The sequence below is a fragment of the Nannospalax galili genome, unplaced genomic scaffold (assembly GCF_000622305.1).
Source record: "Nannospalax galili isolate Female #2095 unplaced genomic scaffold, S.galili_v1.0 scaffold895, whole genome shotgun sequence".
Lineage (NCBI taxonomy): Eukaryota > Metazoa > Chordata > Mammalia > Rodentia > Spalacidae > Nannospalax > Nannospalax galili.
The window spans coordinates 995,707-1,015,057 of NW_008336435.1; the positions used below are offsets into that span (position 1 = coordinate 995,707).

Here is a 19,351-nt window from a genome sequence, read left to right on the forward strand (position 1 = left end):
TTCTTTTCTGGTCCTGTCTGTTTGGTGTTCTATATGCTTCTTGTATTTGTATGTGCATATCTTTCTTTAATTTTGAGAAATTTTCTTCCACAATTCTGTTGAAGATTTGGTCCATGCCGTTATCTTGGGATTCTTCTGTTTCCTGTATGCTTATGATTCGTAAGTTTGGTCTTTTTATGGAGTCACACAATTCCTGCATATTCCATTCTTGTGATTTCTTAAATTTTTCATAATCTTTGGTTGAGTGTTCTAGTTTGTCCACTTTATCTTCCAGTCTTGATACTCTGTTTTCCATTTCATTCATCCTGTTGGTGAGCCTTTCCCCTGTCATGTCTAATTGGCTTACTGAGTGTTTCACTTCCTTCTTCACGTCAACCTGAGTATTCCTCAGTATTTCTAACTCTTTTCTGAATTCATTCAGAACTTTATCCCTATCTTCTATCAGTTCATTGATTTGTGTGTTCTTAAATTCACTGAATTCTTTTATCACGTTTATAATTGTTTTTTTGAGTTCCACGTCCTGTGTTATCTCTAGGGGGTTCTCATTGTACTCCTCTATAGGAGTATTGGTACTTGGTTAGGATACATTATTTTGGTTTTTCATGCACCCCCCCCCCCCCGCGTCTTTTTTTTTGACATGTGAATTTCTTTTGTAGTTTCTGGTTCTTGTGTGAGACTCAGGCCTTCAAGTTTAGGTCTACTTCTTTTTGTGAACTTTATGTGTCTTTGTGGTTTACTTTTTGGGCATGAAAAGCTAGTTAGTCTAAGCTTCCGGTTCTCTCTCTTCATTTTGTATTGGAATGGCCGGATTGATTTTTTCTTCAGGAGTTCCCACAGAGGCCCAGTTCAGATGAGGGTCAGATGATTTCAGGCTTTCTCCTAAGGTCTGGATCCCCCCAGGACTGATTTTGGCCTCAGGAATTTGGGAGTTGGACTGGCCTGGGAGCCTGGCCCAGAAAAGATGCTGGTCTAGTGCAGCTGGTGGCCATGCCACCGAGAGATGCAAAGGCAGATGGGGCAGGAAGAGGCCGCAAGGACTCCTGGGGACTGCACTCAGGAGCTGGGTTGGTCTGGAGAGAGGCCTGCGGGTGTGAGAAAGCGATAGGGAATATTTTATAAAATGGAGTTCCTTAAAGTGGTGGCACATGATAAAGTACTATACAGGACAAGTATGCTTTATGTATCAAATTAGCACTCTGTAGACCACCTTTGCAGCTAAGGGTGTAAGTAGGAGATGTATCTGGTGTATTCATGTAGAATCAACATCTATCTTCATGACTATGCCCTTTCTGAATTTTAATCATTCAACCTGTGAACATCTGCTTGTGTACTTGGGTTTCTTGTTCCTTCCTTTTCATGCAGCCCAATGATAAGTGAATTGTTCAAACCCAGTATCTTTCAGTCCCCAGGGTTTTCCCATACACAAAAATCTATCAGAAGTCACTGCAAGTCATGATTCTCCCTTTATATAACCTTTCTGTCCTTCCTGGCATAGAACTGCCCTCTTCAGCCCCTTCCTTCCTGTGCATGCCATTTTTCATTTTATTTTTTTCCAATTATTTTCCCTTTTTGTTTTGTTTGTTTTCTGAGACAAGGTAGTGACAATGGCCTTGAACTTCAAATTCTCTTGCCTTGGCTCCCAAGTGTGGAATTATAGGTGTATGCCACTGTGCCTGGATGTCCCAGTCTTCTTGAAGAGTGGCTTTTTCCTCATTCAAACTGAGAAATAAAACATTGACATAATTGTGTGGACAGCATAAAATACCATCAACTCTAGTATTAACTAAGATGAAAATCTACCTAGTTTTAAAATGGAGCTGAACAATAAATAAAAAGCCAATGTAACCATCAACCAAGGGTCTGAACAATTCCCTTTGAAACCCATTAGGAAGAGTGTAATCCATCACGATTCTCTTATGTAACAAATGAAGGAAAGATCAGCACTTAAAAAATTATGTCTGATTCTGTTTTGCTCTTCTAATATGTGCCAGTTTACTTAATATTGTACTTCTATTATTTTGTATTTCAGATGCTTTACATTTCAAGTATATCAAAAACTAAATTGATATTTATGAGCTAATCTGGAAACCTATCAGCCGTTCATTTCACTACATCTGGAAGAAAACATGTGCAAAATCCAATCAGCTGACTTGTAAAGGGATTTTAGAACACAACTCAGTGTAAGTTTTACTCTTACTGTGTTTTGGTCTTTGACAGCTCCAGTTAGGGCATGTGTCTACTTGCATGTGTGGAGAGGTGTGTGTGTGTGTGTGTGTGTGTGTGTGTGTGTGTTTTGTGTCTTTGTCTTCATGTGTTCTTTGGAACAATTTCGAGTTCAAAATAATTTTGGGTTCCTTCTTTGAACAAATATATGACTGCCTATTATGGAAAAGGTTCAATTCTAGGCCCAAGATATATCCAGAGATGAAGTTCTGTCCACACAGAGATTCTACTTTAATGAGGAGACAGACATAAGCAAAATATTTTCCCAAACAAGGAATGCACAGCATGATACAAGCTGTGAAGGAAGGTCCTACAGCTCTGTGGATGCACGTGAGCAGGTCTTGACCTTTCTTCACGCCAGAATGGGTTCCTTGGAGAAGATGAGGTACTTGCTAAGATTTCATGGGTGGGCAGGAGTTAAAAGGACAGAGGGAATGATGGGAGGAAGGACAGAAGGTGGTATAAAATACTCCAGAGATACTCAACACCAAATGTGCTCAGATTTTTAGCCTAAGCCAACCATTGAAAACGGATTATCACTGTACTAGAAGATAAGAGGGCACATATGAATTCATAGACACTTGTTCTTTTTGCTTTCAGTTATGAAGTACTCCTTAAGTCCTGACATCTATTGTGAAGATGGAATTATGAATATGGCAACTTTCCTACGGGGCTTTGAAGAAAAGGGATTAAAGAATGACAGGCCTGAGGAACACTTCAATAAAGAGAAAAAGAAAATTCTGTTCTCCTTTTGTGAGGTGTGCAACATCCAGCTGAACTCTGCAGCCCAGGCCCAGGTCCATTATGATGGCAAATCTCACCGCAAGCGAGTCAAGCAGCTGAGTGATGGGCAGCCTCCACCACCAGCCCAGGGTACAGGGCCACCGCTGGCCAGCCCTGGTCCCGGCATGAACACTGGCCCAGGTAGGAAGTGAGACCCTAGGAATCCACTGATTTCTGAAAAAATGATTCTGTTATAGAATAAAGTGTTTATAGCAAGGTATCTTTCACCTTGAAACTACCACCTCAATGTGTACTCTTCCTCTGCAGGTGAAAACTAGATGTTTGTTCCCCCTCAGACACACACACACACACACACACACACACACACACACACACACACGGAGGCAGGTTGGAACATAGAGTTCCTTTTCCCCCATGTTGTATGAGCTTTTCTTAGTATTTTGAAATGTATTTAAAATTGATCAGAGGTGACCATTTTTTCCATCCTTAAATATAGGCTTTCTTTGTATTTTTTAATCTACTTTCTATTGGGTAGTATACTCCTTGATGGTATGTCAAAAGCTACAGCTTTATTTATACATCCCATGATTCAGGAAGCATATATTAATCTTGTGATTAGGCTTGTTCATTCTTTTAGAGGGCTGCCAGCAGTGCCCTGGCAGAGTAGACACAGGAGCAAGCCTTGTCTAAGCCACCAAGACTCTGCTCTGAGTTCTCACCATCAGTTTCCTTTTCCCTTCTGCCTTTCCATATGAACTAGGCAGAAGTAGAAGCTTAGGTTAGGAACTGTCATTCCTGTATCTGCCCTGATTTTTGGAAAGTCTTTCCAATCCTTCATCTTATCCTCGCACAGTCTTTCCTCCTCCACAGTGCAGGTCACTGGTGGCTTCATCCAAGAGAACTAATGAAAATGGAATCTTCCTGTTAATCTGTGGTGGAGATTTCTACTGAAGGTAGGCATTCTACTTAGGCCAGAACTGATGCCCCTAGACATAGTAGAACTCCCAACTCTACCTGGCAAGTGTTTGCTCATGCCCCAAGGCCTTATCCTAAAGTGAGATGATGCAGGAATTCCACATTGGATCCTGTATGGTATTGATTTTGTGCACTTATACCATGATCCACAATAAGTACAACAGGGAATTGTGTGTGTGTGTCCCAAACAAATAATCTTTATGTTTAAAGCTAAACCCAACTACTTTTACCTATTATATGGTTTGACTTCATTAAACGAATTCCTCTAACTGACATTTATCATTCTGTGAAAGATCATAAAGTGACCTATTATAAGATACATGCTTACAATAGTGAAAATTACTTTGTGTTTCTATTTATTTATTATGATAATATTTATAATTGTTCACAGAAGCATTTATGTACTTGCATCTTCATATTAAGAATGTGGTTAGTGTTAGGTTAAAAATTGATATCTCAATTAGAAAGCAAATAGCCTGAGTATTAGTTTGAATTACATCTCAGTCCAAATGTCAATACACACCATAGTCATTTGGATTACGTTCCTGAAGAATACCTGGTGGCAGGGAACAGTGTGTGATAACTTGCTGTGTGGAACAACAGGAACTGAAGTGACCACACATGCATTCTTTGGAATATTTTGAGCCTCTACTCAATGAGGACTAAGCCTAGCATCAGTTCTTTTTTCAACTCAGTTTTAATCTGTCCAACTTCTGCTTCCTGTTGGGTAACCGCTCTCTTAACACTCTCAGCCCATAACTTCTCACTTTGGGATATTCAGAAGGACTCTTGATGCAGAAGATTGAGTTATATTTATAAAACATCCATCTCATTGCCAAATGAAGATTCAGCTACATGGTCCCTGGAGTTTAGAGTACAGAGCTGGCACAGTCACTGTCATCACACTGCCCTGCCTCAGCCTGGATTCAGTCCAGCCTGGGAACATGGTGGGAATGTAGGAGTATCAATTATTTTCCTTTAGCCTTGGCAAAGTTGTAGTGCTTCTCTTGGTTGGTGCCTGCTAGTTGAGCTGTTGTATGAGTTATAGGTATTCCTGACCCTGTGCATACAGGGCTCCCCCCAAATAGTCCCTTGGTCATTGGAGGTTCCTTGTGAGATCGCTGTGTCTTCCAGTTTACCCTCAGCTGAGAGCACAATGTACCACTCTCAACTCTGTGCCTCTTTCTTCCCAGCTGTGGTAGTGCTGATAAAACTGTGCTCTCCATTATCATATGTTCTGATTCAGGGGGGCTTGAGGGCCCATCCAGAATCCATCTTGAGAACTCAGAGCTAGTAGGACCTAAGCAGGTACAGGTGGAGCAGACTGTGCAGGGCCTTCTCTTCCTTGCTCAGATAGCATAGTGAGGCTGGCAAGTCCAAGGACAAAGCAGGCACCTATGTTGGCCCATTTCTTGGCTTTAGAGATTGTTATGCATTGAAATATGCCCCCACCCCAATAAAACAGAAGAACAGAAAACAAAAATAAAACCTATTTCGGAGTCTTGTTCTCTGTACAATTCTCAGAATGAGACTTTATTTGGAGAGATAGTCCTTACAGAAATAATTCAGTTAAAACAAAGCCATTAAGGTTGTTTCTAATTTAAAATTCTTGTTACCACTGGGCATGATGACATGAGCTTTTAATCCAAGCACTCAAGAGACAGAGGCAGGTAGATCCCTGTGAGATGAAAGCCAAAAATTGGAAATGTTTGCTTTATGAGCTATCATGTGAATAAAATGAAAGTACAAACTGAAAAAGGAACAAAATATTTGAAAACCACAATCTAACAAAGGACTAATATCTAAAATATACAAAGAACACTGTACTCAAAACTCAGTAGTAAAGAATCAAGTATGCAAGTAGAAAATGAACAAAAGGTGTTTCACAGAAGAGAGTAAATGACAAATAGATGCATGAAAAGAGTCTCGGCATAATTAGCCATCAGGGAAATATGAATACCAAAAATGTTGGGTTATTAAAGCCTATGAAGACTAGTGAAGTTATTGAATGCATTTTGCATTATGAGATGGCCACGAGTCAGGAGCAGAATGCTGTGGTTTGAATGTGAAATGTCTTCTATAGGCTATGTGTTTCAACACTTGGTCAGCTGGTGGTAGGGTTTTAGAAGGTTTTGGAACTTTTAGGAGATGGCGTCTTGCTAGAAGAAGTGAATCTAAAGGAAGAGGGGTGGGTCTTAAATATCATATCCTGGCCCCAATTCTAGTCCTCTTTCTGACTATGGGTGCAGTGTGACCAGCTATCCCACGCTCCTGTTTCTATCACTGAAAAAAGTAAGTGTAACAGAAGCCCTTCCGGTACTTCTGTGCCTTCTTCTGAGGTGTCCTACAACCTAGGAAACAAAAGGATCACTGAATGGAAATAATGTGATACATGCTTTTTCCTGGGGAGCCACAGGAAAAAAGCACTCCAGGTAGGGTACCAATAGACAAAAATGTGATTCCATACAAGTTCAGCTTGGTGAACCAGTGAGTTTATTGGGGTACTCACAGGTGCAAAGGTGAGGGGCTACAAACAGGATTAAGGGTGACTTTCAGGCAGCTCAATCCCTGAAAAACCCTATCTCAGGATGACTGATAACTCACAAAAGCTGAGTCACTGGAGACCCCTGGTGATGCAGCAGAAGCTGCACCACTGGAAAGTCCCATCTGCAGTATGGACTACCCATAAAATTCTGCATCACTGCAGAGTCGCCTGGACAACTAACACACAGCTACACTATCAAAGAATCTTAAACCCTGGTCAGTCTTCCACTTTCTTTACAACTGCAGGAGCAGAGGCACCTCATGAAGATAATCCAGGTACTCTGACTTTAATATAGCAGTGACCATGTCACATCCAAAGAACAGAGTTCCTCTACGATGTGGCATAGCCTTGCAACCCCATGCTCTGGGAGCTTTATAAACATCCCTGCTAACTCTATAATGTCACAAAAATAGTAAAGACAAATGGAAAGACTGGTGGAAGCCAGCAGATGAACATGCCTGACTGAGTGCCAGATACTGTGCTGAAGAGGTTATTTCTTGAACCTTCCAGCAGGTTCATGAGGAAGGAACTATTGCTGTTATATGGAGGGAACTGGAGTTAGGTGACAGCTGGAAGCAGCAAAGCTGGGGTTTGGATAAGGTAGAGTCTGTGGGCTCCTTACTGTGATGTTCCTGCCTCTTATTAATCGATATAGGTTGGACTGGGCAGATACTACCAAGTGTGTGCTTTGTGTTCTGTTCAGACAGGATCTTACTGTAGAAGCAGAGTCACAAAACAGATGTGAAGTTCTATATACAGCCTGAGTCTGCAAGCAGATCTGTCTTTCATTGTTCAGAGGCTTCCCCTGCCCATCAGTCAGACATGCCTCATGCTCTGATACCCCACTGCTCTTGCTCTTTGAATCAGAAGCAGATCATTTTTTCTGGTAGTATGATAACTGTTCTTTTTACATTTTGTTCATTCTGTATCTTCAAGAAATGTTTGTGTCTGCCATGGAGAATCGTGCTGCCTGTGGGTCTGGGCAGGGATTGACTTTGTTTGGGAGGTTTTGAGCTCTGTATTTCCTCAGGATGAGGAAGGGTTCACTTTGGGAAGTTGCTTCTGGTTCCGTCCCTGGCAGTGCTTTGGCACAAATACTATTTGAAGATAAGAAAGGTCAGGCCAAGAACACGGAGGTTCTGCCATTCTGCAGGAAGAGACATAGGCAGACTTGGAATGAGTTGTGGTGAAGGTGCAAGTTACCACAGAAAGACTGAAATAATGACATCTACCCTTGACTGGAGGTGGCTGTGGCTCTCCTTACATGGTAGAGGAGGAAATAAAAGCAGGAGAGATGAGAGGCTTTTCCCGAGGCTCCACAAAGAGTCATTCCGAGATCTTCCTTGAAAAGCCTTCTACCTTGCAATGCTTTCTGGAACTTATTTTTCACAAAGTAAAAAATGAAAAGAATTTGTGGCAACTTCTGTCATCTAACATTTAGCTTTTCTTGTTGTTTACTAACTAAAATGTCCATTTTCTCTCCCAGTTGCAGCAAATCCAAAATAAATTTCTCATTCTTATGGAAAGGGTGACATGTCAAGGCTAAAAACGAGTTAGTCATGTGAAGAGGGTGGAGAAAGGACTCCACAGGGAGAGAAGGGCACATTCAGAACCTCAGGTTGAAATCAAGCTTGGTGTGTCTGAAAGGCAGATGTTTAGAACCTTGGAAATATTGGCATCTTAAAATTTCTTTTAAAATTACCATTTTAACTTAGTCCTGATTCAGTGGACAGAGCTCATCTAGGTGGTTCTTGCAGACTCTGCACGATCATGGGTGGGATGGCCACAGATGATGTCATGTGTGTATTTGACAGTTAGTGCCATCAATAGCCAGGCTCATTCTGACCAGCAGACTCTGCTCTGGGGAGTGGTGAAGGCTGACATTGTTAGGTGGAAGTAAGAGGAGATTGTGAGGCAGCAAGAGCAGGGGCTTCAGCTGCTACACCCCTTGGGTCAAAGCTGATCAGTCACAGAGCAGCTCCAGATCAAGATTGAAAAATAGACTCTGCCTCCATTTGAAAATGGCATCTTTCATTTGTCCTTTGGAATTGTGTGTGTGTGTGTGTGTGTGTGTGTGTGTGTGTGTGTGTGTGTTTGTGCAGGTGCCCATGCATTTGAAGATGCAACACTACAGAACTGCCACACGATGGTGCCAAAAGCCCATTGAAAGTAAGAGAGCTTTTTCCCATTACCACAACATGTCAGTGGAATTTTATATTAATGTAGAGTATGGATAGCAAAGAAATATCACACAAAGGGATAAGGGTATGCATGTGTGTGTGCACATAGAGATAGGAACATACAGACTTTGAGCATATGCATGTGTTTGTGTACACAGAGATAGAAACATACTCACAGACTTTTTGAGCTTTTTCTATGTATTGCCAAATTCTATAGGGGACAGTGGCGTGTCGCTAGGGAGGGAGTAGAGGGATTTCTCTCCAGTTTCAGGAATAAAAATGACTGATTAAATGAATTAATGTAATCTCATGTATGGGAAAATTGCAAAAATGTTAAGCGATGTAGGTTTGAACATAAATGTTAAATGATACAAACAGGTTTATATAATAGGTGCACAGAGACAGGGCTAGAATCCACTAACATGGGACTGCAGTAGTTCTTTCCCTCCCTCCCCCTCCCTTCCTTCTTCTCTTCCTTTCTGCCTTTCTTTCCACCTTCTTTCCTTCTTTTTTAAATATTTGGCAGGAACTCATGTAGCCTAGGATGGCCTCCAACTTGCAATCCTCTTACCTCAGGCTCCCTAGTGTTGTTTCTACAGGTATGTGCTAGCACATCCAGCTTTGTCTTTTTATTTTTAATTAATCAAGTTTCCATTTGTTATTCAACAAAGAATCTGACTTTTGTAAAATATAAGTGCCATGTGAAAAATTAAATAACTGAAGAAATATCAATGTCATTTTAGTGTGAGGCAGGTAGGTTAAATTATTTACAATATACTTACTTCCCTAGGTCTCTTTATTATAACCCTATAAAACTTCTTTCTTAGAATAATGATTACATAGTCTTTTATTGGATAGATTCCAGTAATGAGTTTCTGTGATTTTTCACAGAGGAATGAATTTTAAAGGGAAAGGGCCTGGTCACAATTGGACCTTTGAGAATAGGTATTTGCTTCTGTTAGCAGTCATCCTAGATTCTTATGAGAGAACCAGGAACTCTTATTTATAAGAATTTAGATGAGTGATGATGCTGTGCAGGGGATACCAACACACTTTTTCTGATGCTTTGTCTTACCTGTGCCTATGGCAATTTAATCTTGAAGTATTTTACAAAATCTTGACGATATTCTTCAAGGAAGGATGTGGTTGGTGGTTCACATTTCTCTTTCTGGGAAAATTTAATTCAGAGTCATGTTGTAGAGCTTTTTGGAATTGAGGTTCCTTATTAAAGAGAGGAATTAGGAAGTAGGATGAAAATGGAAGTTGTCATTCCAACTCCCTTAAAATGCTCCATCTTGAGAGCACCTTAGCCATTTTGGATGGTATCATCAATCTAGAACTAGATGTAAGATAGATTTAAAATAATTATCATCAATCAACTCCATATTCTGTACAAGTGGTTAAAAAATGAAACAAAGTCGTTGATTATGTAAGTACAGAGCTTAAATATATAAAGGATCTTGAATAGAATTTTAGAAAAGAATTAAAAGGAGTGGTTGGCCCTTTTCAGTGAATGAAGCATAGCCTTGTACTTTAAGAATGCTCTGACTTGATAGGCCTTAACATATATGACAGAATATATGAAATCTGGTCGGGGGTGGTCTATGGGGGGTTTCAGGTGGGAGAGGAGACATAGAGATGGCTAAGATGTTTTGTATGAAATGCACAAAAATTCAATAAAAATATACATTAAAAAAAAGACTGCATTTAGGAGATGGAGAGGTGGCTCAGTTATTAAGGGCACTTGCTACTTTTGCAAAGTATATGGGTTCAGTTCCCAACACCCACATGATGGCTCCTAACCATCTATAACTTCAGATTCAGAGATCCCAGGGCCTTCTTCTGTCCACTACAGGCACCAGGCATACATATACACATGCATACATGCAGGAAAAATACTTATATACATAAAATAAAAATAATTAGATCTTTTTTAAAAGAGTGCTTTTTTCCATGAACTTTTACATATATCTTATTTGCCCAAAGGTAAGATTTGTTTAGCATCAAGTTTTTTAGATTTGGAAAAACAAGTAGCAACACTTTTCAGTGTGAAAAAAAAAAAAATCAAGTCATTTAGGGTAAGCCATTTGGGCCATTTGGCCATTGGGATAAGCATTTGGTAGTGAGTGGTTTGAATCATCAAAGGTATTCTTAAAGGTATTGATGCCTTACTGAAGCAGAAATGTTACTTCTTTTAAAGTAATCTAGTAAGAAAGGCTTTGGGTTGCTGGATCAATGGTGATGAAAAATTAATGAGTTCGCTTTCCACTATGGGGCAAATGTGTTGTCACCCTGACTGACTGAGTCTATTTACACAGATGTTCTACTTTCATATCTTAACTGAATCCTGGGAAGGAGGCTGCCCTGAGTTAGGAATCCCTGTGGAATGTTACAACTGGCTGTGGAGTTGGTATTCATCCTTGGTGCTTAGGGAATTTTCTGGAGCTTGTTCTTAGACCAACTGTGAAGTGTATTTTCTTTTCTGAATGCATGAAGTGTTTGGGGAAGCTGGAAGGGCTAGGTGTCATATATTTTATGGACCGAGTATGACAACATCCACTTTGTGCTGACCCACTTTATTTCAAGAACTTGTACTCTAATGAGCTTGCATTACAAATCCAGACTCTTGGCCTATAGATACCCAAAGTTCATCTATTCCTATATAAACATGCTTTAGAAGTATTTATAAAGATATTATGTCTTAAAGTATTTTCTTAATTTTTTTGTGTATGAGTGTTTTGCTTGCATGTATGTAAATGCACCCATGTCGTGCAATGCTCATGGAAGCAAAAACAGGGTGTCAGATCCCCTAGAACTGGACAGATGATTGTTACCTGTCATGTGGTGCTGGGAACCGAACCTAGGTCCTCTACAAAAGCAGCCAGTACTCTTAACCACTGAGCCATCTCTCCAGCCCCGAGATTATGATTTTAATCTTTGGCTGCTCCCCATAGCCTGGGAAAGAAAGTTACTTTTATAAACTACAATAATGTTATCAAAGCATTTGCTTTGGAAGCTAAAGAATCAATGAATGCATTCTCCTTCTTCCCATGGATAATGACTCTGTGATCACATTCTAGAGCTTGAGATTGGAGACACTCATTTCACTGCTCTGTGCACAATGAATAGGAAGACTTCTTTCCACATCAGTGCCTCTGTGACTTCTCCCCAGAGCAAGCATAGGGCTCAAAAGGTGATCAACACGTGTTCTTATCTGGCCATTGTTCTGTAGGACCAAGGTCATAAGTCAAGCTCATGGTTTGCAATGCTAAAACTCTGTAAAATACTTACCTTAAAAAATGCATTATTTGGGAAATCTACCAATGAGTGGCTGATATTGTTATTTGGGGCTTTGTTTATTCAATAATCCTGGATGGGCTTCTTGCCTTCAGTCCCCATGCCCCAGTTTTGTTACCCTGCATGGTTGTCACATTTCTGCTCTCCCTTTTATCTCAATCTGCATAACACCTTCCAGCATATTTTTGGTCAATCCTGTGAAAGCAATATCGCCTTCAAGTTTCTTGCACATGAAAGAGAAGCCCTGCTTAGGTACCACTTTCTAATCCAGAACTTGAGAGACAGGAACATATTGATGGCTCTGTAATTCATGAAACCCAGGAAGTTCTTCAAAACAAGGAGTTTTATAACTCATATTGAAGGAAAAAATGGCCTGAATGGACGAGGTTAATTCTAATGTTTACTTAGTCTCTTTTCTATGAATATGCATATTTTGCTATAGAAATGTTAGCTTGTCTGATTACAGAGCTATTCCCCCAGATCCTGCTGGAGATGTAGCTTCAGTCATTTATGGAATATGTGGAAGGTTACCTTCCTAAAATAGAAAATATTTATATCTGGAATACACCAGACACTACAGGTCTTATGAAAAAGAATTGGGGACATATATTTTAAATTTTTATCTTATTACTAAGATGATTTGCTTGTGATGATGAAGAGATTTTCAGGCATTGCCTTTCATGAAGTATTTTCTAAGACAAGAAGAGTTTTGAGTATGTGTTGGATGGAGAAGGTGGTCGGGGAGAAGAACAAGAAGGCTGAAGGGCAGGGAGAAGAGGGGGAGGGAGAGGAGAAGGAGTAATCAGAGAGGATATTGAACAATTGGAATTGACACGTCCAGTGCCATGACTCATAATATATTTCAGTGCTGCTTTAAGAAGCTTCACAAAATAATGGAATTTAAGTGGCAAAAGTGATTGGAAAGGGTGACAGTGAATACACAAAATATACACTGTGTGTGCCTAGTTGTATATGTCTATAGTCTATTTCCAAGAAGGGTGTCCAACTAGCAGTGTGTAAGGAGTCAACTTTGCATATAGGAGCATAGTGAGGACACCATGGGAGGAGCACCTTGTTTAACCCTGTTATGTTATGCAATTGAATGTTACAGCATATTGCTCATTCATACACAAGTGTTTTAGACTTTACACACTATTAAATGTATCACTTAAGGGATAATATGACTAGTACTGACCAAATCATTCCCACACTCTCAAGTCCTGATTTGCTCTGCCCTTAACAGTGTTAGTGAGAACCTAAAACCAGTTTAAAAACCTGAATAGAACCTTAAATGTGTTCTCTGTCAATGCTGCCTACTAGGACTTGCTTTTGTTTAGCTTGGTGATTTGTGATAAATGTTTCATGCCTCTTCTGCTCTCCATTTTGCGTATATACATCAAAGCTCTATATTTTGTGATCACAAATCATTGCTAATTTCTGAGATAGAGCTACCTTGTGCATTTGAGGAGCGTTTCAATTGGCTCTAGCATTTTCTATGTTAGTAACAAAAAGGAAGAATGGTCTAAGGAGGCAAATATTTACATTTGGGGTTGGCTAGGAGGGGGTTTAATGAACCTACAAATTTTTTTGTGAAAATGAATGAAGGTAATGATATTGAAAATATTCTCTATATTACATTGTTACTCTTTTTTTTCCACACAGAATATATTTAATTTTTTTACAGTTAAGAACTTGTCTTAGAGTAAAATTGATAGACTGTGTCCTTATGCTAGTATAGCCTTACACATTTTTCCTGTCATTTTGATTTACAGACTGACACTTAGGAGTTAAAGGATATTTACCCTGTGCTTCAATAAATATTGATATCAAATATACAGAATTTTTTCTTTATAATTGTCATTACCTCTAATGTCTTCATTTATAGAGAAATCTCAGTCCTTTGGGTTTTTCAGCCTTTATGATAAGTCCTTATGCTATTGACTACTGATTTCTTTTCTGTATCCTGCTTATTGTTGAAAAGCCAGAGCTATTTTTAACATTCACACAATTTTGAAAGATAATTCTTCATTCTACAAGGTTTGTGGCTAAATCTATGGGGCCTTTCATAATTGCATCCTTTTTGTGGTTTGCTTGAATTTGATCACAGTGGCTGATTTCATGCATTGATAATGAAGGCTTAGGTTGCCTGTTTCTCCGCACAAATCCACCTCCGACTTGCACGTTGACAGTGCTGCTGGTTTCAGCACGCGTGGAGATCCAGATTGAAATTGCTCTGCTTTCTTTTCAAATGACTCAGAGCATGCTCGTCCTTCCCTAAAATGTTGCCAGCGTGTAAAGGATTTTCAATGAGAGTGCAATAAAGCAGCAACAGGGAAGGTTTGAGCGGCACTGATGTAACGTGGGGTTGTCACACGGATAATTAGGCTGGAGCCAAGTCCTGGTTAGCACTGTGCATCACCCTGGTCACATCCTGGAAGTTTTGTTTACCCAACTTGGTTTCTTGTGAAGCTGGTGAAATCCCTGCCAGGATGTGGAGTGGACTTCCTAGAAGAGGTGAGTGTTTTAATTTTAAAACTTGATGCAGGGATCTGGGATGCCACTAACAGATTCTTTCAATGGTAGTTCTGAATCCTGTGGAGTCCTCAGTGGTGTTTACCACATCAGTCTGACACTTCTGAAGGGGAAAACGGAAGAGCAAATACAGCATGCTTTAATTTTACTGGGAAGTAACTCTTTAAACGGGTGTGAGAAGCACCCTTGTCTTTCTGTATCAGCTGTGTGCCGAGGACATCTTACCAGTAGGTGACTTCCTCTGCATTTTAAACATCGAGAACAAGCCAGTGATATGTGATTTGCTATCATTACTGAAAGTAGGCAATTAGCCATGTTATTATGTGCTTCAGGTATATAAAAAAAAGGTTATAAACAAAATATGTTCTGCAGAATCTTTGTCATGAAAAATATATAGGAGGAAACAAATCATGTTTTTAGAGGTAATTGAGAAAGTGAGAGGAATGGATTGCATACTGGAGTGACACCTTGTTAAGCTTGACATTATTAATAATTAAAAGTTATGACCTGTCATGCAGTGGACAACCTGTAATAATTGGTTTCCAATGTTGGTGTGCTGAACAAGAGGGGAAATGAACAGCATTTCTTCAGAAGCATGTTTTGATAGATGAGATATTTTAAACACATCAGATTTTATCCTTTAAATGTAACTTCCCCTGGTGCTCACCTGGGAAGTTAAAGGACTAGATTATCATGCTCAGAAAGGTCTGATGTAACATTTTAAGTATAGGGTACTTGAGAACCCACTAGATAAGGGCAGACTCAAAGTCAACCTCCTAATAGATGGGTCCCATTGCTTAGACTCTGCTAAACGCTAATTCTGTTTGACCAGATGCTGTTTCTAAACCAGAAAGGGGTGTGAGGGGTATATCTCATTCAAATAGCTTTTACTTATTAAATATTGAGTCTGTTAGGGCTACAGAAAAATCTATTTCTATATGATTGGAAGCTACAGAACATCAGTTGTGAGCATATATGTGAATGTGTTTTTCTTGCTAAATTTATTTGAGGCAATTGTTTCATAGCTTTGAAGTTTTAGATAAGTGTGTGCTTTGAGAAGACTTGAGAACCCGTTTACTGCCAGTACATGTAAAGCTTGGCTAAGCAGACACATCAGGAGCAAACCATTTGTGTTTGCCAATCTGTCTCAGTGAGTCCCAGGGCCACTATCTCGTTGGAAGCCACTGTGTGCTTTTGAAAGCATGAAATGAGTTTTATCCTGAGCACATGGTTTCTCATTTAGCAGCTCTTTTTATGGTAATGGTCAATTTATGGTTCACTGCCAGGATTTCGGTGTTCTGTCAAAGCTGATTGCTTCTGCTAAGGTGTCTCTGTATGATTAAAAAAAAAAGAAGAAGAGAGGGGAGGTGGGAAGAACCTAATTAGACCCTCAAGAAGAAAATCTTACCTTCAGCCTGGTCATCACATTGGAGTCGTTGTCATTTCTCGCAAGTTCTTTATGCTGCCTCATCCAGGACCACAGATTAACAGTTGCTGATATGGATTGGTGTGAACCTTCTCTAAGATGAGACGTCAAGATAGCTATGCTCTGCAATGTACAGTATTTGTTCCTCTTTGCAATACATTTGTAGAAACCACTCTGTTCTGACCATATTGTGCAATTCATCACGATACTTATCTGTTTCTCTGGTTATACATGCTGGAGCACTGGTACAGGGAGTGGAAAGGTTTTGTACATTTTATATTTGATGTAAACAACCTATATGTGGTTACATGTATATGTGCTCAGAGCAATGCAAGTTAAGGCATAAGATTGAAATGGCCTGAAGAGACATTATAAATGTGAAAAGTATCTTCGGTCATGCAACAACCTCATCTTGAAATTTTAAATACAGTTTTTATTTGCTTCCATGGAATGCTGGTAAATGAAAGGCATTTATAAATGTGGTAAATATGCCCTCCTTAGACTTTTCTTTCCATAAGAAAGTAGCCCTCATTAAAAAAATTTTGAAACAGAGATGGCCAAAGTTACAGTTGGGGGAATAATATTGTCTTATTATCATTTTTAATAAAAGGAATAATAGTTTTTAGAGTGTTTATTCTCTTCATGGTGGTAATAGATATGCAGGTGGATTAGGATCTACATGTTGAACTGTACTAGTATAGTTTTTCCTCTCATATGTCCTTGACACTAGAACCGAAAACATCTCTGAAATCTTTAATTTCATGGTTTTTTTTTCTGGTTAATCCTTGCATTTTTGCATAGGTAAGATTATAAATCATTAAAGATTTAAGATAAGGGAGCTGGAAAGATGGCTCAGGGATTAAGAACATGTACTGCTCTTACAAAGAACTAGAGTTCACTCCACAGCACCCACTTTGGGTGGCTCATGCCAGCCTGTAATGGCAGCTCCAGATGATTTGAGGCCTCAGCGCTTTGAGGGCACCAGCACTCAAGTGCACATATCCCTTCCCCACTATATACAATTTAAAAATAATTTTAAAAATGAATCTAGGAAAAATTCAAGGTACATCTGTTGTTATTGAAATGCAAGGATGTGTTATTTTAGTTAGAAAAAGATTTTCTGGTTTCAGATGAAGCATAATTTTAAAGAACTTTTTTTTCTTTCTTTCTGGGACTGTCATGCCACCAGCCATGATCAGACAGTGAAGCAGGCTTTGTTTTAGAATCCAGTTTAGAAATATCTCATATTTATCACATCTCCAAAGCCCAGAAAACAAATTATATTTGTGGGCTGAGAATTAGACAGTTATAAGACATTGACATTTTTTCTATGAAATTCCAGGTGATGTAATGTATTTAGTAAATGAAAACCTTTAAAGAAGTTTTAGGATATGAGAATTCTCTAGAATAGTGAACTTTTTCATATTACACACAGTACAGAAAATTCACCCAGGAGAAGCAAGGAACAACTTGGCATAACTGCCTGAAATCTCATTAGCAATTTCTTTTTTATAAGTAATAGAATTTAGGAAGCCGCGAGGAAGTGAGCCTCATGAATTTCAGTGATGTGCCTGAAATTTTACCTTTATATCAAAGGTCAGAAATCTTGACCTGTTCATTTGCAATTTTAAAAATGATTACTTGTGAAATACAGTCCATGGAGTAAATCTGTTTTAGTTGAAGACATGACTGCACAACCCAAGTACTCTAAGTCCTTCGAGCCCTCCCATTTGCATCCAGTGACTAGTTAGTCTGGATATAACCATTTGCATCCAGTGACTAGTTAGTCTGGATATAAAGGTTTAATAGTTTGTTTTGAGGTGTGTTGCTGAGGTGAATACACTTTATTGGGGAAGTGTTTCTTGCCCCCAAACTCGATTTTCTATCATTCAGTCTCTCCATTGACTTCCTTTTTCTATTACCCACTAGGAACTAGGAACATCTAGTTTTATGGTTGCCAGATTTAGCAAACAAAAAATACAAGTGTTCTTGCTAAACTTGAAATTTGGCTAAAATAAGTAATAATTTTAAGTATAATTATGTTACATATAACACCTGGGTCATAGCTATGCTGAAAATTACTTGCTGTTTAGGTGAAATTCAAGTTTGACCAGGTGTCCTGCACTACTCTAGTTTCCTTACCTATTTTCTAAACAAGAGACTGAGTTTCTAATAATGGCCTATGAAATTTGTTCTGTGAATGTTCAAATGGAGGCTTCCTGTTCTTGCAAAAGCAAGCCACTTTGTGTCTCAACATACCTGCCATTTATGAATCTCTCAGTTCCTCATGCAGCAGAGGGCCAGGAGCACAAAAGGTCACAAATGGCCAAAGTATAGAGATCAAGAGTCTGCTGAATAATGGTCCTTGTACAGGACCCTTTTATTAAACTTCACCAACCCAGGGCTCAGGGACCATCTCAGAAAAGGGGGCAGAAAGACTGTACGAGCCAGGGAGGAGGTGCATGACCATATGGAAACAGAGTCATACAAGCTCCTGGGAATCTGCTTATATGACTCTAAGGCAATGGTGTCAGCATACACAAGTCCCATGCAAACTCAGGCAGACAGTAACCCAGCATAGAACTGAAAAATAAACAGCAGACCCCAATCTTGTCTGAAGGAATGTTGGCAACGGAATGCTACTAAATCAAGAAGAGCTGATCTTCCTAAAACAAGGGACTCTATATAGGCTGACTAGACTCAATGGACAGCCTTGTACTGGGGAATGGCTGGGACACTGACAACACAATGGGCCTTAACAGGGATGACAGAGCATATGGGCTCCGGTAGAGGGGCTATGGGAGGGTGCCAGTGGGGATGGGGGTATAAAGATGATCAAGATTGTTTGAGATGTTCTGTATGAAATACACAAAAAAAATTCAATAAAAATTTTTTAAAAAGAAACTTAAAATGAGCCAGGCATGGTGGCACATGCCTTTAATCCCAGCACTCCGGAGCCAGAGGCAGGCTCTGTGAGTTCCAGGCTAGCCTGGTTTACATAGTGAGTTCCAGGCCAGCTGGGGCTACAGGGATACCCCGTCTCAAAAAGACCAAAAAAAAAAAAAAATTTTTTTTAAATGGTAAATAGGTAAATAGGATCATAGAATGGAAAACACCAGTGGATGTGTGAAAGCGTCCCATAATTACTAAAATAAATCAATAAAGGCAGAACAATAAATAATAGCTGTCAGCGACATTCTAAATAAATAATATTCAGTGAGCTTTAGGTTGTTATCCCTTGTCAATCAGAACATTTTCAGAATTTCTCCATCAGATTTGAAATACTTCTAAATTAATTTCTTTTGGTTATTATTAGAATGCTTAATGAAAGTTTCCTCCTTTAGTGTCCTTTCCCCTACCTCTCCATCTGGTCTTTATTTAAATCCTCTTCCCTTTTTGATTTTAGGACTGTTTTTTTTTTTTTTAATT

At 39.3% G+C, this 19,351-nt stretch overlaps 1 protein-coding gene across 5 annotated transcripts in view; it reads left to right on the forward strand.

Annotated features, from left to right (window-relative positions):
- Znf385b (zinc finger protein 385B) overlaps nucleotides 1–19,351 on the forward strand; it is a 495,209-nt gene that overhangs the window by 119,696 nt on the left and 356,162 nt on the right. For 2 of the 5 annotated variants that reach the window (XM_008831168.3, XM_008831167.3), the window contains exons 2-3: nucleotides 2,030–2,180; nucleotides 2,824–3,147. In XM_008831168.3, the coding sequence (XP_008829390.1) occupies nucleotides 2,826–3,147 (322 nt within the window). In that variant the 5' untranslated portion in view covers nucleotides 2,030–2,180; nucleotides 2,824–2,825. Of the gene's footprint in view, nucleotides 1–2,029; nucleotides 2,181–2,823; nucleotides 3,148–14,258; nucleotides 14,479–19,351 lie in introns of those variants that run through there. The other 3 variants (XM_029562549.1, XM_008831171.3, XM_008831170.3) reach the window with 3 other exon arrangements.